General features: G+C 47.5%; 1 protein-coding gene across 2 annotated transcripts; it reads right to left on the minus strand.

Annotated features, from left to right (window-relative positions):
* Window positions 1-476: 476 nt before the first annotated feature.
* On the minus strand, window positions 477-23,525 carry FBXO32 (F-box protein 32). 2 transcript variants are annotated; one of them, XM_075495230.1, is made up of 9 exons: window positions 23,235-23,522; window positions 19,888-20,000; window positions 18,126-18,175; window positions 17,358-17,450; window positions 10,291-10,384; window positions 9,203-9,387; window positions 5,619-5,801; window positions 4,280-4,423; window positions 477-3,572 (listed from the first exon to the last, which is right to left on the minus strand). In XM_075495230.1, the coding sequence occupies exons 1-9, from the start codon at window positions 23,348-23,350 to the stop codon at window positions 3,483-3,485; spliced, it is 1,068 nt and encodes a 355-aa protein (XP_075351345.1). In that variant the 5' UTR covers window positions 23,351-23,522; the 3' UTR covers window positions 477-3,482. The 2 variants fall into 2 exon arrangements, with proteins under 2 accessions (XP_075351345.1, XP_075351346.1); XM_075495231.1 differs by lacking the exons at window positions 9,203-9,387; window positions 10,291-10,384 and having other exon boundaries at window positions 23,235-23,525.
* Between the last annotated feature and the right edge of the window lie 226 nt (window positions 23,526-23,751).

Consider the following 23,751-nt stretch of genomic DNA (forward strand, 5'->3'; position numbering starts at 1 on the left):
ACTGATGCATGTCTAATGGGAATGCATCAACTAACTGGAAGGTGAAATGCCGTTTGAAAAGAACATTCTATTTCCAAAATACAAGTAAAAGCCTGTTCTCCCTCCACAACAGCTTTGCCACAATTGTCCTAAAATAAAGAGGTTCTTTTTGCATGAAAGCAGCCTTACACCATCCTGCCTGGAAGCCCCCGTTATCACTGTCAGTTTTGTTACTCTGCCATCCTCAGCCAAACAGATGCCTTTGCACTGCTAAAATTCTGATCACTTTGTTTATAAGTGGTTAGGCTAAGGTATTTGGATGCAACAGCATTTCATTTAAAATACAATAGAGGAGTATTGAATTCACCATAATACCTCCCTGTACCAGCCACCTGAGAAAGAATGAGTCTCCCAAAGAGATCAAGGTCTTATTTGACAGCTGCTGCAGCAGGAGGGTAATGACTAAGGCAGTAACTGAATGAGGCTTATTCTGTTTCTTTGTTTAGTCCATTTTATTCTCCAGTACAGTAGTTGCTTGGTTTTCTTCTGCTTTGGACACTGACAGCAATAGCCCAGGACTCTGCCCGAGCAACACACAAGTGTCTGCATGTATTAATGAATCATCTGCAGCACTTTGACCCTTTAAGATCTACACAGTGCTAAGAAATCAAAAAACCACTAATTGAAGTAAGTTTTATAAATAGGAGCCTCAGCTGCACATTAAGTATGTTGTCAGCATGACCCATGCTCTCTGGGCAGAGGACACAGAATACACTCCTCGTTCAAGACCTGCGAAGGGCTGATAGAGGCAATGGCTAGAGCCAAGACATTCCCAAATTGCAGCTGAACACCGGGATTTTCTGTCTTGCTGTGTAGGGAATGCACTAGGCCAGATTCAAACCTGAGCTTAAAATTCACCCAGTGTCACAATCTCACAGTGGATGTGTGTCATTTGCTAAGCATGGACTCAGACTAGGTAGAACCCCCCCAGCATTTCATACCACTCATACCTTTGCCTCCCCATCACAACAGGTTGGCTCACTATGGGTGGCAGAGGTAAGACTACAAAATAAACCAACCCCAAGTTAGAGCTGGAAACAGAAGATGCCGAGGGGCATGGGTCCTCTCACTGCTAGAAAAAGGAACTACAAGAATCTCCAAATACAGTGGCAATGCTTCACTCACTTCACTTGCAGGTTTCTGTCCTTAATGTCTTCATTCACCGAGCCAGATTTCAGCCTTGTCTACCCGCTGCCATCAATGGGGGAATGAAAACAGAAACTGGCTTCCCTTGCTCACAAACATCCCCCCAAACAAGCACAAGTTCATTTTTCCAAGGTAACAGCTTTTAAATCACTTTCAGTTGACGTGAATATGACCAGCAGGCTTATGCTTTCCACCAGCAGGCAAACTGATGGATGGGGCATCAACACCAAGACAAAGCTCCCTATCCTGCATGTGTTGTCTCCTCACCTCTGGAGAGTGCCAAGCTCTGGGCCATGGCTAAGGGTGGCACAGGCTCACAGAGCTCTCTGGACAAGAGCTTGGGTTTGCTGCTGGGAGACAGGAGGGCAGTTCTTGTCAGCATTTTCCTGGTTTTCTCCTTCCCAGGCTTCCTCCCCCCTTCCTCACTGCTCCATCTAGAGGCAGCTTTTTTTCCCTTTTTGTGTCTCTTACAAGAGTATGCAGAGTGATTTAGTTTGCAAAAACACAAATACTGTCAATTTTTTTTTTTAAATACAAACAGCTGCAGAAAAGTGTTGAAAGTCAGTTATAAAAATGTAAAAAAAGGAACAGAATATTTAACAATAATTAACTCAAGTAGTTCTTCCTGAATTGTCCTGAGTACTCCTCTTCCTCACGATTCTTTGTACGTAGTCACACACAACCCACTAAATATTTACCCTTCCAAGGCATCCTGCTTATATCACGCACAGAGAAAGTGCTATACAGGAAATCTACTGGCAAACAGCAAAAACTTTCCACAGCAGGTTTTCAAATTGTTATATACGAGCTGGATTCTTCTAGCTCCACCGCAGGGAAAAGTGAAGCATTGTATGCAACAGAGGAGACAGTGAGCCAGATCATGGCCACAGTGAAGTTAGGAGTTTGGCCACTTACTCCATAGGACTGAAAATTTAGCTCTAGGCTAGCATTAGAAGATCCCATAAAGAAGGTCAGCACTGGAAGCAGAAGGGACTAGGCTAGGTCTTTGCCATTTCCTTGGCACAGAGAAATAACCAAAGACATCAAGGGCCATGCTGGAAATCCCTTGCCTACCCCAGTCCTGACTGCTGTTTTTAGGAAAATGCTGACCAATTTCTTTACGCTGTCTCGCTCATCACCCTAAACTCCAGTAGTCTGAATTAAACACGATGCTGCCAGTCTTCCAGTGAATAAAAACCACATCATTTCACCATGTTCAACAGCCCAGTTCTCCATATGTTTTACCAGCTCCAAGATGATTGAATTCTCTTGACAGCAGTGCTAATACAGAGCAGTGTATATGTTTGAAAACGAGGAAAACATGGGCTTGAAGGAACAGATTCTAACCTCACCTGGTATTTCAACCAGTGCAATTAACCTAGTGGAGTTGATACAAATTTACATTGCAAGATTAAATCCAATCCTTTGTTTCTCTATAATAGAACTTCCTCCCTTTTAGATTATCTTCATCCTTGTGGCTTCTCTTTTCCCTTTTGCTTAGTCTTTCATAAAACCAACAAATTAAAAGAGGATGGAGTAAAGTCTTAGGTATTTATATGGTGCCTATCATCTAGGCATTCAAGCACTGAGTAGAGCAAGAAAACTAATGTAAAGAGGTAAGCATTAATACAGGAAAAGATGCTTACTATCACAAACATTTCCCTTTAAATCATTGTACAAAATACAAAAGTTCACATTGTACACTGGATTTTTGTTTGAAAGGTACTCAATCTATTAGAGGTAGAAAGTGGTATGGTGCGATTCTCTTTTGCAAGTAGGCTAGAGTTCTATCCTAAGTATTTCAGAATGTGTCATTTTTAAAAACATAAAAGTATTAAACTTGTCACAGGGATATTTTTCATAAATATTTTTAAAATGTCATATTTATAAATATGTATGCTAAATAAAACCAGATGGAGAAACAGTTCAACAGTCCTAGCCTCATATTGCTTTCTCTGTTAGAAACAAACCAAAACAGTTCTCAAATGGTTGTGGGGCAAATTCATTTAACTTCTAAAAAACAAAAAATGAAGTTTTTTTGCCCTGTATCTTGTACTCTGATCATAAAAAAGGGACTCTGTACAACATGCTGCATTTATACACCAGTCCTACGGAAGTCTGTATTCCTTAAGTGCTGCACATCAGTGAGCAATTTCACCTTTCATCTGAGATCCTCTTGTTCCTTGACTCAGGAGCTTCAAACAAACATGAATATTTACACTATTTACAAATGGAGTGTCCAAGCTCAGTGGCATAAAGTGTCCTGTAAGAATCGCGTAAGCTGCGGTGACCCAAGTTCAGAACCTGAACAAGTTGATAAAGTCTTGCGGTGAAAGAGAGGTGGAGCAAGTCTCCGGGTTGTTGGCTGTGCAAGGGTGATCAGTACCCTGGGAAAGGAGAAAACAACTCCATTTAGAGAGACTGTGGAAAGGGTGCCAGAGCATTAGCCAACTTAGTGCTGCCCCTCTGCCAGATGTCCTGCTTGCAAATAGATAGAGCAGAGCCCAGAATAATACTTCTAACTCTTGCCAAAGCAGACAGCTCAGAACTGGACTTCAGATTTTAGGGGCTACTGGCAAGTCAGAGGAAATAAAACCAGCAAAGATCCAATTCACTCTTTTCCCCTCTTCTGAGGGAAGAGAGGCTGGAGCCTACCATCAACTACGGGAATTTCACTCCAGAGACATGCCTTGGATATCAACACAGTGGCCAGCAGATTTTTGTCCTGGGCTGTTTTGTAGCCACCAGCTCTCCTTCCAGCTAATTCTGCTGCCAAGATCTCCACCTCCATGTAACGGGTGGCAGGAGTTGCTGGCAGTGTAAGATGATCTATTGCAGGCAGCCCTACAGTATGCCCATCTCCCTCCCCTCTTGGCCTTGACGGCCACTACTCTTGTTCAGTGTAGAAAAGATGGGACCTTTGAAGCACAGAGGAGAAAGGGTCTTAGCAGTTGAGGGAGGATTAAGATAGAGGAAAACACTAGGTTATGCAGGCAAAGGAACTGCAGCACCCTAAACTAGCTGCAATCAGAGGAAGCACTGAGTGCCCCATGGCTCCTGCCTCACTTGAGTTTGTCCCACCACCACCTCATACCTTCCAGGACAGGATGTGGCAGTGCCTGCAAAGCTGCAGTGTGTCACCATACTGCTCCTTCCGTGGGTAACACCTTATGAGCTTGAAGTACATCTTTTTCCAATCCAACTGTCCCTTGTCAGATAAGATTAGCCGTTTGCGAATCTGAAAGAAGAAAGTTATCAAAATTGTAGCAGGTCAAATAATGTTTGGGTTTTTTTTTTTCTCTTCAACTCATGCCATTCTCCTCTCCCTTGCATAAGGGTCACCCTTGCCAGTCCCATAACAGTTCCCTTGTAACACCAAGAAAGCTCCTGCTCTGAACATCCAGCTATAACCAGCTTCCTGATGGCAGCAGCCTCACCAGATACCATTATCAGGGTCTATCCCCACTTCATGATTATTACTGTATGAAAGCCTGAAATCCTGGGAGCTATTTTATACTACTTTAGCCACTGTTTCTGGCTGGCAGGACAGTGAATGTAGTTGCATTTAACAGTTTCAGAAGTTAAAGTATTTTGCTTTTTCATTGACTCCCTTAGAGTCAGTGATTCATCACACTAGCTTGGGAGACACCCATCTTTCTTTTAGGGCTCATTAGTTACAGAGACTTGATTTGAATTTACTTGTTAATAGAAATAACTTGCCCAGAGTCACTTCCAAAATCAGATCCAGAGTGAGTAAATAAAGCCAAGTCAGCAGAGAAACCTGGCATGTGGTCCCTGAAGCACAGAAGTCTGGTATAAACACTCCAGACGTTCACCCATAAACAAAGCAAGGGATTTTTGTTTGTTTGTTTTTAAGTTTAGAAGACCCCAGATGATTACCAGCCTGCAAAAGGCCAAAGATGTTTACACAGGTACCACATGGGTAGCAGCAGGGCTGTTTTCCACATTCTGTCCTGTCACTCACAAAACAGCTCAGAGGGGATTTCTCGTTCTAAAGGGCAAGAGTACAACTCATCACTCATGGACCACATCCACAGAGATTCTCTGTGAGGGTGTCAGTCCCTGGGACATCAGGGTGATTGCTGGAGCTTGCCTGCACGTTTTCCCCGCACACGTGGGGCGAGGAGCAACTGCATGACTTGCAGTTGTTACCACCTGGATTAGGGTTGAAGAAGTTCACCGTATGACTAATTCCTCGGCTCCTATTTCAGGAATCATTGCTGTGGCATGCAAAACCTTCTACATAAATCATCTTCACAGCCATTCTCATGTCAGCCTGTATTATCAGCTTGCTACACAGCCCTTAGATCCAAGAGATGTCCTACCATGTGTGTAAGTGTCCTACCCATGTGTGTTCACTTGCTAGTGGGTTACAACAAGCAGCTGATGGCAGTTTGCACCCCTCCTTGTACCTGTCTGTCTGTAAAGTGATACTGGCAGAGCTTCTTCCACAGCAGCCGGTCTTCGCTGAGCACTTGCAGGTCAGGAGCCACCTGACCGAGGCTAACCAGGTCTCTCCCATCACTCAGTCGCTGCATGATGTTCAATTGTAAACACAATGGCAGGTCTGTGAAAGTGGTTCCTTTAAAGGCAGGCTGGAGGAAACAGACAAAATTGAGCTCACAGGAAGCCAAAAAGCCAAGCAATTCAAGCTTGCAGTAGAGTTACTGCTTTTTAAGCATTGCTCTTCACATGGAGAATAAGCAGCAGTTCCCTCTTCTGAATAATGAGACATTTTACATAGAGACATTTGACCTTCTGCCCCAGAACAGTTTGAGATATCCTCAGGGAAGGGGCCATATATTTGTATTACAGTCATTAGAAGAGCTGCAGTCCAAGCCTCCTTCTTTCTTGTCCATCCCACGTCCATACTTATGAGACTGCTCCCAGAAGCACCACCACCAGCTTTCACTACAACAGGACATTGCCTACATCGTGGTATCAGCTATTAACCACCCAGGTCTCTCCACCATGAGGGACATTAGCATTACTTCTCAAGTTCAGCCTCCTGTTACACATACTGCTGGGAATCTCATGCTCTTCTGACATGTGTTTTAGCTTATAGCGTCACAGGATCCTGCTGTAACCACAGCAGTGGCTGATGAGTACCCACAGCAGGATTCTCCCTACATGGCCTCCCAGGTCACTGCTGGCAGGGCTAGTGTTTCCTCTGTGAACACTTGAAGGACCTGCCCCTTTCCCATCAGCTGCAGCCATGGTTTTCCAGGCTGTTCAGCCACACTAAAGGACATCCTAGCCTAAAGAACAAAAAGCCACCTTCACCCCCCATACGTCACCTGATCTACACGGGGTCCAGGACTGTTTTGCAAGATCACATGGCAGCACAGCTCCAGGACAAGTTGACCACAATGGATCAGCGGGTCCTGCACTTGGGTGCAATCCAAAGCACACATGGGAGCAAAGCATCAGCAAGGACCACAACCCGGGCTCCAGCTGCTCCAAAACCAGCCCTAGCCTTATTAAGGCAAACAGCAGCTTTTAGGATTGGGCCCCAACAAAGAAACAATGTTAGACAGATGTGCCAAGTTTATCATTTACCCCGCACAGAGACGCTGCTATTTTAAGTAGCGGAGTCACAGCACCCGTCTCGCAACTGGCAGAGCTATTAACTGTTTCAAACAAGCAGCACACGGACTGCCATCAGCAGGGGAACACCGCATGAGGCTGCTTTTAATCATAAAGTCCCACCTCCAGCCATCCCATTGCATGTGAAACCCCACGGGCACAAGTACATCTGTACACAAACAGCTCCCACCCTCCTTTCAGTGCCCCAGTGACCAGCCTGCCCGGACCATGCAGCACTGCCTGGTACCTGCAAGGACCACACCTCTTCAACCAAGGCATCACTTTTGGCCATCTCCACAAGCAAGACAGGCCTGAAACAACCCCTCCAGGAGTGAACTGTCTCTGCCACCTCCAGAGGGTATTTATTCCCATGACAGCTTTAACGCTGCACGCTGAGAGTTATGCTGCGAGCGCACTGCCTGGTTACATGTAGATGCTTCCTTGGTACAATCCACAAGTGTCCCTGCCCATCAGTGCAAACTGAGGTCATATTTTGGAGTAGGAAGAATGCACTGGAGCCTTGGATCACCTCCTGTTGAGCTCCCTTGCCAGCCTGCCTTTTGCACTCTCCTGCACTCTCTCTACACAAAAGCTTTGCCAGGGTGCAACAGGCAGGACTAAGCTCAGAGGCTCTTTGGTCAAAAAACCCCAAAGCTTATGCTTATGTCTTATTTCTGAAGAAACCAGTGCGACTCAAGCAAATCCTTACAGGTTTTCTGAGTAAGGGCCAAAGACTTATCTACTACTTCTTTTCCCTCAGTATTCCTTTCCAGGACTTTTCAAACATTACTTTTTTTGGAGAAAGAACACAGATTAGATCAGAGCAGATCACTGTGCTGTCACTTTCTGGACAGAGGTTTTTTTAAAGCAGCTTTAGCACACACTCAATATTTTGCAAGTTTTTTTTTTAAAAAGGTTTGGCTCTTGTCTGTTGCAAGACATTTCCCCCCCCTCCAGAAACATCAGAAGCACTCAGTGCACTGCAAGCAACTGGCTGCACAGAGCTGCACTTGTTCTTCCTTCCTCTAAACTCAGCTGGTTTTGTTCTAGCTTGACCTGAAGTCATCTTCAGTGGTGTGAATTTTTTCTTTTGCAAGCTTGACATCTATTTTATTTATTTTTAAAAAGCATCTGTAAACCTATGCGTAAGTATACATAAAAGGCAGTTCCATTCACAAGCAATATTTTGAGGCACTTTTGTCTGGATAGGCAGAGTTATTTGAAATGCTTATCTGGGTTTTATGAGTGCCTAAAGTATAGGGAAAAAAACACATTGTACTACTGAGTTGAGCAGGAGGTAGTTCCTGACCCATGGTGCACTCAGGGCAGCAGACGCATGGCTGGAGCTGGCCCTGGCAGGGCCCAGGCACAGGGCAGCTCCCCAGCTTGCAGACCTGCTGTGCCCCAGCAGCCACCCTACAGTTAGGGCAGTGCTTCCCCTGCAGGGCAAAGGGAGCTGCAGCCCATCCCAAGAGCTGGACACCAGGAGGGACAGAGACCACCATCAGATAAGGCACTGCTGCTTTTGCAGCTCTTTGAACTCCCTGGGACCTCCCAGAGAGTGCCCACTACACGGGGCACACCAACACGGAGGTCAGCACTGGGGGAAAGCTTTAGCATTTGTGGAGCACATACCCATTTGAGGTGGGGAAAAAAAATCTAGACATTGTTCTGGGCAACTGGTTGTAGGTGTCCCTGCTTGAGCAGGGGGGTTTGACCAGATGACCTCCAGAGGTCCCTTCCAACCTCAACCCTTCTGTGATTCTGTGAAGTGGAGCAAGTTCAGGTTTGACTCCCATGCAAAGCCAGGTTAGGAATTTATCAGCTAATTCATCTTTCCCATCCCCACAGACACTGTTGAAACCACAGATGTTGTGAAAGCAGGACTCGTCCGGCTGGAACGGGCAGCTCCAGACTACTGGAAGAATCATTGATATTTTCAGCCAGGAAGCATGAAGTTATGCAGCTATTTGGAAATTTGCATTTAATTTACAGATTAAACAAATTAAAAACCTCAACTATCTGATAAACAAGTTTTGAAGGCAGTTTCTCAGTTTGAGAAAGGCAGAGTTGACTTTTCATATTGAGGCCTAATCTCTGAAGATTCTCAAGAGGGGGAGACAGTTTCCTGCCCAGTTCTGTTCGCGCAGCACTTCATGGCCATTAAGGAGTCAAGCCACAGTCTGTGACCAGCAATAGCAAGCATGATCTTGGGTTGTGTACACTGAGTTTAAGGGACACAAATAATGCTAGGAATGCATCCACTTATTTTGGCAACTCCAGATCCTTCCCCAGCACTGTGCTTGTTACTGGGAGTACAGTGGGATGCAGTCACCCAAATGAGAGCTGCTACATGAGAAGGTTTCACGAAGGAGCCACATTATTTTTAGCTTTCAGGATTTGTGCTTACCCTGGTGATCTGAATGTTGTTCAGTTGCTGCTGCCAGTGAAGAATACTCTCCATCCTGTGCACCCACATGTTGATGTTTCCAACCAGGACAGACTTGCCAACCCGTTGAACTAACGTGCAGAGGGATGTGTAGAGGGTCTGCAGCAATTCCCGTATTAGCCTGATGTTCTGCTGATCTTCAAGGACTTTGGAGGAACAGGAAAGGTTAAAGATGGGAACTGCCCAAATCCTTTTCTGAATCTACATGTTTCTCAGGCAAGTCAAGTTATCTGCTATAACCTCACAAGCCAAGAGAGCCAGCCTGTGGTTTTCTTTTTAAAGGAAAGCACTTAAAACATTAGCCAGACACAGCAGGTTAGACAGCAGATGGAAAGAGATCCTCCCAGAATAAGCAGATGAGGTATCTCGCCCTTTCTGCAGCACTTCCCATTTCCAGCCACTGGCAACCAGCCAGCTTTCCCCTGCGATACATGTGAGAGGTTATCTATGTGCACCTCTTCCCCATCTACCCCAGCTGATGTGCAGGGAGACAGCTCAGGATCTCCTTTCTCATTACGTATACACACACTAACAGGGCACTCAATTCCCAGGCTTCAGCCAGAGCTAAAGCATCGGGGAGGGAAGCTGCACATCTCAACCACAATTCAGCCTCCCCAGCAGGTGAAGACAGCCCTCAAGCTTTCCTTTCCTCCGGAGCAGTGGGAGCACTTGATACAGCAAACTGGCAACAAGGCAGCAGCAGAGACTGCAGATGTGCCAGGCTGGGGGCAGGAGCAGCCATCTCTTCTGCAGTCAAAAATAGGAACTCAGTAGGATGCAGAAGGGGTGGTAGCAAGGAAAGTTGGAGAAGAAGGAACCGCCTCTCACATACCTACCAAAATACAGATATTTCCTCCCACTTCCCCCCCTCACCATAGTCCTTCACTGAGGGAAAGGAAAGTGGAACTGCACTACAGAAATAACACAGTGGTGCCCCTCTTCACCCGTCTTGCATTGCCTGACTGTTCTCAAGGATGTGGTTCACACGGAGTACACCAGATTAAATCAGACTCCTCCTCCACCTCCCCCTCACTGTCTCCGCTTCTTACCTTTCTGCACCACTTTTTCCAAAATGTTCATGTAGTTTTTCTGGGCAATGCCACTCAGTGACGTCAGCTGAGACTTTGCTATCAGCTCCAACAGCTGTGGATAAATATAGAAGTTGCAAGCCTTAGAGCAGAGATACCTTTCTAATCTTGACTCCTGGTCACATGACACAGCAAAACAGTCCAGAGACTTGTTTGCTGCTTGAAAAAAAAGGGAGACAGAACAGAGCAAACTAATGCAAAGGGGGAGGAGAGCAGAGGCCAAATAATTAAACCCACATTGAGGGATGGGGGGGAAGGGGGGAAGGCATTCTAATGATCGGGGGGGGTGTGCAAAAAACCCCTTGATTTCATGGTTCAGAGATGCTGAGAAACCACAGAGCAGTGCTCAGACTGACAGCCTCTATTCACACCGAGGGAACAACGAACAGGCGACGTCACCGTCCTTCACTGGGGCATAAACAAGCAGTGTCATTAGGGAACATGAGCAAATGCCTGTTTGGATGGGGATATTATTGATGGGGCATTAATGAGAATCAGACTCCACAATTTACGTCAAACTCCTGGGTTGCATGGGTTTTGTCAGAGTACTGTCACCATGACAGAAAGGTTAAGTGCTATATTAAAAACAAACCCTCTCCCCCAACAAACCCCTATTCCCCCAAGGTTTCCTCCTCTCTGTTCAGCTCTTACAGCTGCAACACCAAACCACCTTTCCCTGTTTGTCCTGTTTATTTGTTAACCTCCCCTAACAGAGATCTTGCTTTTACTTTGTTAGGATTTGCTTCCCATCACTGATCACCTGACTCACGTACAAGCCGAACACTGAATTTGGGCTGCAGTTGCTAAAGGTAGCATTTCCCACAGGGAAGATGCCCTCTCCTCCCCAGCTCTCTACCACTGCAAGAACAGCTGTAGAAGTTTTCTATGGATCATGCTCTGCAGAACATGTGGTCCGTGATCTTCCAAGCCTTCTTCCCTTCCCCCAGCATTATATAAATACACAGACTGTCCACGTGTCAAGTCCATTTGTTTTGGATGTACATAACCTTCTGGTTTAATTTAGAAAGGAAAGGAAAAACCTTTTATGCTACAAATCAATCAACACATTACCACATGACTAGCTTATTAATCCTTTATCATCTGCAGCTACGGTATCCCATTGCTGGCACCACAGAGAGCCCAGAGAAGGTGCAACTACTTGTGTCAAGTAACTAAGATGGCTTTTGACAAGACGTGGTAAGTCATGAGCTGAACTGTTTGCCCTGCTATAAGAATGACAGGAATGTATCCAAAAAGTCACCGGCAGCTTGCCATGAAGTGGGGAGCTCAAGGAGAGAGGTAATACTGCAGTCATTCGCCTGCTCTGCTCATCTCGGGAGCTGGCATGTGACTGCCAGTTAGGAGCAGCGAAGTCGCCTAGAGTGACCGATCTCTTCTTCCGTTTAATTTTCAGGCCAACACCATCATCAGATGGCTTTGAGTTTACATTCTATTAATATCTTGCACCTCGCATGACCGAAAGAAAACAAGATGAAAAAGAGACCTGCACTAACTCCTGTGAAGGGCAGGCTGCCTGTTTTCTTGGCTCATTTGGGGGAAACGAGATGCAGGAGAGTTGAGTAGTATTTGGTGCACAAGCATCAGTGGATTTTCTTGCTATATCAGCTAAACTGAGACCACAAGGACTAGATGCTCTTAAAAACAAGGCAGTTTGCAAGATGTTTGCAAAGTTTTAAAAGAGATCTTGTCTTAATTTCATGAAATACTGGAGGAAGAAGAAGAAAAATCAGTGTCCTGAAGTAGTATGTAATACTCTGCTTACACTAAACTATTTAGCCTTCTGACCTTTGATTATAGCAATCAACTTGCCAGACTCCATCTGTACATTAGCCACACATGCACCCTGATCAGCTCTTCTGTGCATAAACTGCTGTCTCCAGATTGCACTGTTCTGGAACTGGCACAGAGACAGCTTCCTCCAGGCTGGGTGTTAGCAATGTTGTGCCCATTACCAAAAACGCCAAAATGCACCCAGTGATAAGCATCACATAACACAATATCTTAAGAGCTAGATGCCAGGGCCATTCTGTAAGAGGAACAAGGATAAAAATCTCAGTTCCTTGAAGAACACTAAATTGGTACAAAATTAATTTAGCCAAAGGAACAGATTCAAGTTTGCCTTGTCTGTGTTTATCAAGGTTCAATTTACATTCAGTGAACCAGCTCAGATATCATGTGTCACCTCCCTTCCCCTCCAGCAATAAACACAGTTTTCATATGGAATTTCATCCTGTGTTGTGGATACTTCTAGGACTACTCCACTCCCTGGGGACTGCTGACTGAAGCGACTAGCCCTCCAAGTCAAAAGACATTTTTTATTCTTCTGTGCTCATGTAATACACAAAAAACAGGTAAGCAATACAGTTCATCTGTGCCCCACATGCTGCAGTACATTGAGGGTCTTTTAGTGTTGGCACAGACCCAGAGTATGGTCTCAGTTAATGGACTGCCAAACTGGGGTCTACAGCATTATTAAAAATATAAATCAATGTTGCCATGTACATAATACAGACTAAAAGCAGACTGATGAATTCAGATTAATGCTGAGTAGGGTAAAAAGGCTGGAGAGCTGTAAGCGTGTGTTATGATGCAGTTGCATTAAGTCCAGCCCACGCTCAGCTAAGAGGGACAGATGGTAGGAGAGAGTGCACAGGGAAAGGTTAAGAGCAATTTTAAAAGGCCTGCTTTTCAAAGACACTAAGTGATTGCATTCCAGCTGATTTTAATTGGAGATGGGAAGTCTGCAACACCTCCAGAAAACAGGGCATTGGATCCCAATTCACTCTTAACTCTTAGGAAGTTAAAAAAGGTGACCTGGTAGCTTCCCCCAGGAAAATCCTTCCTACCACCTCACCCCTATTTTGTTTGCTCTCGGGGGTCTGCAAGAGCCAAGGAGAAAAGGCAAGAGATGCAGTGGGTTATTCCAGAGGCTCTGCAAAGCTGGCAGGAGGCAGCATCTTCCACAGCAGGGCAATAACCTGCTCACTTCCCCATGAGTGCAATGGGGCTCCTGCTCAAACCTCCCTAGCAGTTGTCTAAAGCAGTTGGTGCAATGAGCCACTTAGCTCTAGGAGCAGAGCAGGTCCTCCTTCTATAAGCACAAGGAAAAAAACAAGCAAACAAAACAGTGCCATGTGGCAGGGAACAAGGGCCCCTGTCTCAGGGCCATGAAAGCATGCTGCCCTGCACCCATGACCGCTGTGCACAGTGTTGCTTAGACCTGCTACAGCCAGATGGGATTTCTGCCACTGTCTTGGTTCAACACTGGGGCATGCAGGCAATCCATACCCCAAATAACCCACAGCACAGAGCCAAAAAATCCTCAGCAGGCCTGCTGCACTGAGCAGGAGGTTATAACCTTGCCTCAAAAAGGGAAATGCTTTGTAATGATTAAAATCAGAAGTCTCAAACTACTGAAGTGTAAGTCCCCCTCTGAATACCCCAGAGCAGCTATAAGGAAGCTGGACTGCACACTGTGGGGATCCATAAGCTCCTCCATAAGCTCCATGTGGCTCCTCACATCTGGACTGCTTTGAGAAACATACTGCAATGAAAAACTCCTCCTCCAGCTCCCCCTTGCTCTCACAGCCCTTCACTTTCTGTGGCTGAAATGTCACATTGGCTTTTGGCTGGGAGGTAGAGCAAGAGCAAGGCAAGTTATAATGATTTACAGTGCAGGTGCTGACAGATCTCCATGAGACAGCATCAAGCTGGTATTCTTTCAGCACAGCATAAATCCAGGACTCCCAGAGCTAACTGCTATAAAAACTTAAGAAACAAATTTAAGAGACTACTTTAGCAGGCTGCACACTATCTAGATCATGTTATTCCAGAAGAGCAGTGCCCATGCAGCTTAACCTGACCTAAGCTTTTATGATCAAAACCAGCACCTTCCCTTGAGACATTACTACACAACCATCATATGACAAATCTTTCTGAAGGAAGCAGCCTGCAAAACCTCACTGTCATCTGAACAGAGTGTTCCCGAAGGAGAACCAACAACTTCTGGGCTGCAGGCACTTTTGTCTCTGCTCATATTACTTATGCTTACAGAACGCTTCCAGTCTTTTCATTAAATCTGTACAACCAGAGAAATCAGGACTGCTTCAAGACCAAGAACAGTTTGGGTCCTCTGCATCAATCACACACTTGGTTACTAGCTCCAAAAAGGGAACATTGTCCTGTAACATGTAGGCAGATGCTATAGCTTAAAAGATCAGCAAGGACCAAGTCATGGCACCAATACCTATACTTAGCACTTCCAGCGCTACATCAGCAGACTGTCAAGAAAAGATTGATGTTGGAGGAGAATTTCTTCCACTTCAGTTACATGAACTCACTGGCTACAGCTGATGGTAGTTGCCCATGAAAAATACCTGCCAGCTTCTTGCAGGTATTTTTGCCTGCAAGAAGCCTCCACACTTGGAGGCGCCCATTTTATCAGTGCACCATCAAGAACTTAGTTTGGGTATATCTTAAGAAGCTGACACTTCTGTATGACAAAAAAAATCAGCGCTGAAAACACCGTAGCACTTAAGTTCCAAGAAATTCAGAAAGGAATGCTGAGAAAGGCAAGTTGATGTTCAGCCTGAAAGCCCATTTTGCTATCAGCAGTGACATAGCTTATTTCTCTACAGGGCAAGTTTGGGTGTAGCCAGCAGAATCCCAAGCCTGCAGCTGCTTCTCTCCTTTCTTCCCCTATGGACATCCTCATATTCTCCCCCAGCCTTCAACTCTAAGCTGCCCTCCTTGGAAAGCATTTGTTTGATGAACTAAGTGGTGTGACATTAATCAGATGCCCTGAGCAACGGGTGAAACTGGACAGAACAAGGAGAGGGAGGGAAGGGAAAAGTGTTTTGCCTGCCAACATGCAAGGCATTTTCCATGTGACAGATTGCTCATCTGTGTGCTCTACGAGGCCTGTGATTTGCAAAGGACCATAAACAAGATCCACATCTAGGCAGAGCTTTTCATGAGTAAATCTGGCACATAAGGCATTTTACGAGCTACTATCCACCAGAGACTTGGCTGATACAAGCCTTTCATTTTAAGAAGTCAGTTTTATATTTGATCCGTGGTACCAGGTTTAATATCTTCTTTAATCTGCCAAACCACAAGTCAGCCTCAATTAGAAAGCTTCATACTTCTCAGTAGTGCTGTATCCTTAAAACTACTGGGGGGAAAACTACTCTTAAAAGCTCAGAAGAAAGGTAATTTGTAGAAACAAGGAAGCATGCCAACTTCCATACAGAACACTGCTATTTTGGATACACAGCAGATTTGAGATGCTTTTATGAAGTCCTCATGGGAAAAAGGGGGAGGAAGGTCAGCCTGAGCCTCCCCACCAGACCATGCCAACTTCACTGAAATTTGAGTTTGCTGTTCAAAAGATTTAATGGGACTTCTGCTCAATCAATGCAGTCCCATGCGAGTCACCCATCACATTGGGCTGAGCAGCAGAAGCCTGTCACGTGGCACAGCACAACAGGAGGCCATGCTTAGCTGAGGTCTTGAGTTCTTCGTTGTCGTAAGACAGGAAGTCTGCCAAAGGATTCTCTGGAGCACCAAATACAAGTTTTTATTTTCCTCCTTTATATTTGTCTAAAGGATTTTAACCTTGGCACAAACTGTTCCTTCCACAATAATTCCCCTAAAGATGAGATGGCTGTATATAACCAGTATCAGAAAACACCAAGTACCTCAGTACCGGTGATCACCTTCTCTGTACAAGCAGGAAGACAAGTTGTCCCAGGACCAGCAGAGCCAGGACAGCCCAAGTTTCCATGGACTTGTATCGCACTTTGCCTCCCCCAGCATCCCCACTCCCTGCCACCCCCCCTGCAGTGGGACATCCAGATGACAGCCAGTGCTCTTCCTCCACAGCAGGTGGGTAATCACCCCCAATGCCTGTACCCTTCCCAGGGTGAGAGGTTTTCACAGGCTCCTTGTCACCTAGACAACAGGTGAACAAACCAAGGTGAACTTGCTCAGATCATTTCTTCCTTAGACACTTTTCATGACATTTGACTCAAAGGGAAAGCAATACCAATGCTGCTTGCTCCAGAACCTAAAACCTGAACAGCTGGTGCCTCACCAGTGATCAACTGCTGATGAGATGTGAAAAGGAGCTGTTTACAAACAGCCTCAAGTTAATAACAGATTTTTTTTTTTAAGCTTATTGAATTCCAAACCTTGATAAGCATTCTGAAATTTGAGATCAATTTGCAGATCACATGTGCATAAACATACAGCCCTCAGGACAGTAGTAGCTCCCCTGACCACTACCACCCCCCTTGGCCACCCAGAGCCAGAAGAGAAGCCCTGATCTGTTATGCAAAGCCAGAGCATGGAGAACCAGGGGCTGACAGCTCCTTCCTACCAACTAATGGTGTCAGGACTAACCAAATGCTTCACCCACTGAAACTGCTGCCAGTCACACAGGATTAAGAGCAACCACGATCATTAACAGAAAAGTTAAGATCAGTGTCTCCAAGAGATTCAGCCCATCCTCTCATTCCCAAAATGCTCAGTTCCCCAGAGTCTCTCCTGTATCACTTCAAAGGAGACAAAGTTCCACAGCCCTCATGGAGCTGGAGCCTCCTGTGCCAAGAGGTCCCCACTGCCCTATGGCCCCTGCAGAGAGCCCATGCTCCTTTTGGGGCTACAGGAATCACATTTAGAAGCTAAACTGAGACCTCAGGAATTAGAAGCTGTTTTCTGGGTTTCAGAAGTGAATTTCTCAACTGAAAGTAGTAGGAATGCTAGGCTATGGACAGCCCATCTTCTACATTACCACCACCTCCCTCCCTCTCCATTTTAACAGATCAAAGAGCAGGTTTTGGGCATCTATCCACACAACTTCTATCAACTACTTCATGCAGCAAAGCCCAACACCCCCACTTGCATGCTTGGACCTCTCTTTGCCAGTGCTTCCCATCACCCAACTGGTGCTCAGTGCAGAGCCTCCACCACCATCACAGCAAAAGAAACCCTGGCCTTTCACTCACCCTCACAACGTAGTTGAATCGCCTGGAGTCCAGGATAGCACTGGAGAAGTCAAGTCGGTTGAAGGCTTCTCCCAAGGTGCAGTAACCATGGCGCTGAGAAGAAAAAACAGTCTGGGTCATGTTTTGGCAGACATGAGTCCAGACTGCACGAGGAAGACGTGACCCAGGGCAACTCAATTTAGCAAGTTAACGGGTACAAACCATGGGACCGGCTCATGGCCAGAGAAGGCAGGCCTGTCTCCCACAGAGCTGCACTTACTGACGTCAAGAGTGGGCATGGCCCAGTGTACATTATAGTAGTTTCCCAAGAGTGACCTGAGCTCTGCTCATGACCCATGAATTTACAGGTAAGAATGAGCCACACATTCCCAGGGTTCAATATATAGTGCGAGTTCAGAGCAGTCTTGTACTGCTGCTTCTCTCCATGAGCGCAAGCAAGCCGTTGTGATGAATTCCAATGATTTTCCATGTTAAGACTGTACTGGGTGAAAGCCAAGAACAGTATTATGGCTTGGTCTGCAAATGGCTGGTTTTTTTTAACTGAGGGAAGCAAACAAGTCATATTTTAAACACATGTACAAAGCCTTGTACAACAAGCCCTGGCTCCCTGATTGGGGCTTAAAATAATTACTGAAATTCCAACCACAAGCCAGATCTTCCACTTATCTCTTAAGAGCTTCTGCTGATTTACATCAGCACAGGATCTTCCACCACTTGGAAAAAAAAAACCAGTAGAAAAGGGAACAAAGAACCTATGGAGGCACTCACCTCTTTTGTGCTCCCCTTGTGAACATAGATCCACTTCTCCTGGTGGAAATCTGTTTGGACAACACATTTTGCTCAGTTAATCTTCCACCTTGCAGAGGGCTGGATCTCTGTTCTGCTCACAACACTTACTGCCCTTTTAGTGCAAATGAAGTTATTTTGTGTTTACACCACCACACTTGAAACCAAAACTAGCATCTTGCTGAACCCACTTTGTTTCCATATTGCTTCATTTGAGACTGCGGCCCTGAGCCTTAGAAAGGGCTTCTTCTGTTTCAGTGACACAGCTCAAGACTGTAAATGTTTAATCTGCCAGCCACGGATATACCATAGCACCTCCTCTTCTTTGGTCCCAGACAGTAAGTGTGGCTGACAGCCAGGTTTTGTTGTTATTGATTTTATTAACTATTCATTACCTTGGTTACAGGCTGGGGATTGAATGTCAAATTTGAAGTTGAACAAAAATGTCATAAGACACCAGGCATGTGGGAGACAGCTTTTAGCAGTGAGGTCAGGCTCAGAGGAGCATGCTTATGCTTGCAGCTTATTTGCTAAAAAAGAAAAACCTATTTGGGACCAAAATTTTCCTATTTCTAATTGCCCTTCCCTGCCCTCAGAAATGGGAGTTGTCCCATCCACTCCCCAAAATAGCTTCTCTGTACCCACTACATGCTGCTAACTTGGTTTGCAGAAGAGTCCTTATTGTAACAGCAGTTATGCTGCTCAATCCTTCTTCCACCCCATTCTCACATGGGCTTTTGACCCTTCTTCCACCACACACCAGAAATTCAACAGCTAGTGTAAGAAAAGTTCTTCTCCCCATCCTCCTAGACTCCTTTACTTAAAGGAAATATTGTGCTCCCAGAGTCTTTTTTCACCTAAGGTTGCAGCGATGGTACTCCTGCCTGGTACTGTGAGCCCAAGGACAAACCCAGTCTTACAGGCATGCAGACCCTGCATCAGGCCCTTTTAAGTAGTAGGTCACAGCAGAATCCAGCCAAAAACTGTCATAGTAACATTTGTTTGTTCAGAGACCCAAATGCACAGAGGGGCCTGATTTTGGCATCAGTTTCCAAAGTCCTGGGGGATGCACAATGAGCTAATAGTAGTGTGGGAATTGTAACTCATTTCCTCCGTGTATGTTGACATTTGTAGCCTTCACATCCAACTCCAGTACCTATCTTGCAATCAGACCAACACAGCCCTTGCTGTCCCTGCAGGCTCCCCTGAGTCCTCCCACAGTGCACCATGGGAGACCCCAGCTGCTCGCTGTGCGGACAGAAAGATTTCAAACCTTCCATTGTTTTGAGCAAGCTGAAATCTCATTTTTCATGCACTCTGTGCACGGAGATAGGATCAAAGCTCACATTCAGGCTTGTAGCCTCCAGTGATGTAGATTAGTACTCAACATGCATATGGAAGGAAGAATAAATTTAGCCTGTTGTGCAGAAGGAAGTCTACAGGGGGAAAAAAACTGGAACTGGTTCATCTGAATGTACCATAGGAAAAAATTACCCTCCTGACAAACACAAATGACAAAAATTTGAACACAACAAGCACAACTCCTCAGAGCAGGGATTACTAACGGGCATAAATCTTCACATTAAACTGCATCCAAGTTCTCTACTTAGGTCAAACATGGGCACAAAGCCCTTTGAGACACTCTGGAAGACTCCTCACGCACTGTGCAAAAACCATAGATATGAAGCTTTTTCCATTCTCCTGCAGCAACTTTTAAATAAAAGAGCCCAAATAGACATCTTACATTGAATCTTGGCTTTGTTATTCAGCAGATCTTTTTTTCTCTTCTTGGCAGCAACATCATAGTTCAGACTGTTGAAGAGATTCTCTTTGTTGTGATCATCCTTTTTACAAAAGCTGTGAATGACACAAAGCAAGGATTCTGTTTATTTCTGCAGTCTGCTGAGCACTATGTTTCCTGCAAGGAGAGAAAATACACAGGTTTTCATTGTGAGCTCCAAAGCTGCCTCCTTGCAGGCTGCTCTCGAGAAGTCTGCATGCAGTTTTTGCATCCAGTAATGGTATTCTTAAATAAGGCCCTGGTGCCTCATTTCTGTGCTAGCTAACAGACAGGAGCAGGTAATACAGATTGCACAGTTAGTGCTGGGACACTGCTGGGCAGTATTCTTTTCCTCCCTTTAACCTGTTTCTATCTTTAAGTAACACCATACCCTCCTACTGTAGGTGGTAGATTCCTCTGAGCCAGACTTCTGTAGAAGGACATATTTAGACATCTCTGAGGACATATACATGCCCTCAAAATATTTATTAACAAAAAGTCCCTACAAAACATTCTTTCAAGCTTACAGGAAAAGCTCAGCTGAGGTTGAGACTTGGCTGCTGGTTTTCCAAACCCCACACAGTAGTGACTGTACAAATTAACAGCTAGGATCTCTTGTCCAAGACTGCCCATCTTCTGCATTTGTTGGAGCTCTGCTGGAACCATAATATTAGTGAAGGGAGCTATAACCCCTTATTTTCTTTGAGGGCAATGAAAGACTATCTGTAAAGAGGCTATGCAGCAACATCTCCACATTCTGCAGACCTGCAAATCAGCAGATCCAAGCAGCAATGTGAAACTGAGAAGCCCCTGGGCAACCACAGCCCTGCGGCACAGATCCCTGGGGGTGGCAGAGGAAGGCAGCACCCAGCAGGAGCTCTCAGAGGCCCCCCTGCACACAGCATGCTGCCCAGAGCAGCAGGGATGCCTCGCAGGTGCTGGGGAGAAGACAGGCAATGCATCCAGGAGAACGAAGGACAGCTACCCCCACTGCTCTAGCAGCTCGCAAGGGATGGGAGATGGCTACCTGCAGGTCTAAATTCAGAGAAGGGTCCCAGGCCCCTCGCTGGACCACTCAGCTGCCGTGGCAGCGCTGGTCTGGGACACCCACGGAGCTCTGGCAGGTGCTGAAACATGCCGCTGCTCACAGCACTGGGCAAGCTTCCTCTGCGACAGCCAAGAGGACCCTTACACAGCCAGGCTGCTTCCTCTACAGACCTCGTGTTTACACTGTTTAGCCTCAAAAAAAAAATGTGAGCACCATACCACCTCACAGCTCCTACAGCCATTCAGAACAGGCTCCTGCAAAAGAACAAAACCGGCAGGACAAGGCTCCTTGTTTCCCCCTGCTGATAAGCAGGATCACCAGACCAGGCCCACAGCCAGGAGAGGGAGGTTTGCTGTCTGTCAGCACAGCCACACCACCAGCACACACACAAGTCAAGTGACCAAGGCAGAGTTTCAGCCATGAAGGACCCAGACCCCCTCCAGCAGGCTCCAGATGGGTTCTGCTTTGGCACCTGCACACAGCCCCAGAAGTGGAGGAAATCTCCCCCAGCTTTAGGACACCACAAGCCTCAGCTCCCCCTTCCTCCTCCAAGTCCCCCCTCACAGGGCACCAGAGCAGCAGGGGAACAGCAGCAGCAACGCAGGTGGACAATATTCACAGCAACAACAGCTCAGGGGACCAGACACTTCTACCAGCTGGAGCTGGCTCAGAAGAACCTAAACCTGAGAGCAGAACATCTCAGCTGCACATTTCCCCCATCCACACAGCTTTCCACTGAGGGGACCAAAACCAGAGAACAGAGTATGGCAGCAAGGAAGAAGCAGTTTTGAGATGTTCAAGCTCATATTTTATCAGGGTTGCAACAAAATCAGTAACAGCCCAGGTTCACATGCCCCATGCAGTGGGGGAATCCAAGCCCAAGAGCACAAGACAGATCTGCTTTAAATCTTACATGTCAACAGAACACCCTTGACTGTTGACTTCCTACTGAATGACTCTGTAATCTGAAACCTTCATAACAACAGCAGTGGACGAATTCCAGTACAGGAGGCAGATTATTCCCCTGTTTATGTACTGCCAGGTTTCCACACACTTCTCCACAGCATCTTGACAGGTTGAACAGTTGGGCACCAGGACCTGGCACTGCAAGGACCTCAGTGCAGGGCCAGTATGTCACCTCCTTGCTTTTTAATGGGAAAAGGGATGTACAAACCCATGCCAAACTCAGTATTCCCAACACAATCACACTACCACCAGCCAGGCATTTTTCTACCTATTTACAAATCAGATGTTTTGGATTCTGAACTTGATTTTTATTCACAGCTTGCATAAGAGGGCAAGAAATACAGACCCACTCCATGAACCTCCTTGCACAATAACATCTCGGCAGTGGTTCACAGCCAGTCCCTGTTTGCTCCAAGTCCTTTTGCCACGGACACTCCTGACCCATCCCTCAGCCCCCAGCAAGCCCAAACCTGACTGCACACAGCTGAAAGCAAGATACAGCTCTGCAAGAAAAGTTTGGTTTTGACAGGAGCGATCTGGCCAGAGACCATTACACCCACACTGCTGCAAAGGCTTCCTGCCCACAGCAACGCAGCTCCACGGTGCTTCACCATCTTGGGGCTTTTGTTGATGTTTTGCAGCCAGATGAGTCAAGCTGCACACAAGGTACATTACTCATGGCCTGGGGAAGATTTATGGCTTCAGACGCATCAGCCTTCTCCAGCCGGGAAGCCCGAGGAAGGGTTGTTGTGGGAGGAGGGGGGGAAACACCTCCGGGGCCCCCCAGGAGCCGCTCAGCGATGCTCCCCGAGGGCACACGGCCCAGGCCGTGGGGCAGCGACCATTTTCACCTTTTCCACGCTTTTCCACCCCATCCCACAGCCGTAGGGACGGTCCGGCCGCCTAGGGAGGGATAGCCGCCTCCGTGCCCAGCCGCCCCGGGACCCCGCCGGGGCTGAAGACGACCCGTTTTGGGTTTAGAGCAGGCCCGGGGGAGAGCCACCGAGCCCCTCCGCCGGCAGGCCCGGCCGCCTCAGCGACGCCAAGGCCCGGGGTTACCGGCAGGCCCGCACAGCGACACCCCCCCGCTGCCGCCACCGGCCCACGGAGCCCGGGAGCCCCCCCGCCCGCGGCTCAGGCCGCCCCGGCCAAGGGACGAGGCGAGGCGCCGCCGTCCATCTCCCTCACCGCCGCCCACCGACCCCGGCCCCCTGGCAGCGCACGACCGCACCGCGGCGCCCCCTGGCGGCACCGCCGGGGACGGGGAGCGGGACCGAGCCCGAGCCGCCGCCGGTACCTGCTGATGTCGCCGACGTAGCCGCCGCTCTTTTCATCGAGGAAGCGCGTCCAGCCGTCGGCCGTCTTCACCCAGCTCTGCCCGGGGGAGCGCCAGTCCTGCCCCAGGAACGGCATGGCGGCGGCACGGAGCGGGACCGAAGTCGGGACCGAGATCAGGAACGGCGGCGGCGGAACCCGAGCCGGGAGCGGAGCACAGCGATGCTGTGAGTGCCGCGACTGCGGGCACCGCGCCGCTCCGCTCCGCGCTATTTATGCGGCGGCGGGGCGGCGTGTTGCCGGAAGCGCGGGGCCGGCCCCGCCCCCGCCCCGCCGCACGTGGCGGTGTTTATCGGCGCCGCCCCCGCCCTCCGCCAACGGCCCGGGGCGGGGCGGGGGGCGGGGCCGGCTCGGGGGGGGGGGCGGGCGGGGCCGGGCCGGGGGGCGGGCGGGGCCGGGCTGGGGGCGGGGCCAGCGAGCTGTTGGAGCAGCGGTGGGAGCTGTGCCCGCCCCGCCGGGCTGTGCCGGCCGGTGTGCGC

The sequence above is a fragment of the Mycteria americana genome, chromosome 2 (assembly GCF_035582795.1).
Source record: "Mycteria americana isolate JAX WOST 10 ecotype Jacksonville Zoo and Gardens chromosome 2, USCA_MyAme_1.0, whole genome shotgun sequence".
Taxonomy (NCBI): domain Eukaryota; kingdom Metazoa; phylum Chordata; class Aves; order Ciconiiformes; family Ciconiidae; genus Mycteria; species Mycteria americana.

Bases quoted from the DNA above. Each gene is read 5' to 3' on its own strand.
- FBXO32 (XM_075495230.1), bottom strand. From the start codon at position 23,350: ATGCCGTTCCTGGGGCAGGACTGGCGCTCCCCCGGGCAGAGCTGGGTG. The intron at 10,385-17,357 runs GTGAGTGAAAGG...ATTTATCCACAG, and splicing joins GATTCAACTACGTTGTGAGG to CTGTTGGAGCTGATAGCAAA. The intron at 5,802-9,202 runs GTAAGCACAAAT...TGTTTCCTCCAG, and splicing joins ACAACATTCAGATCACCAGG to CCTGCCTTTAAAGGAACCAC.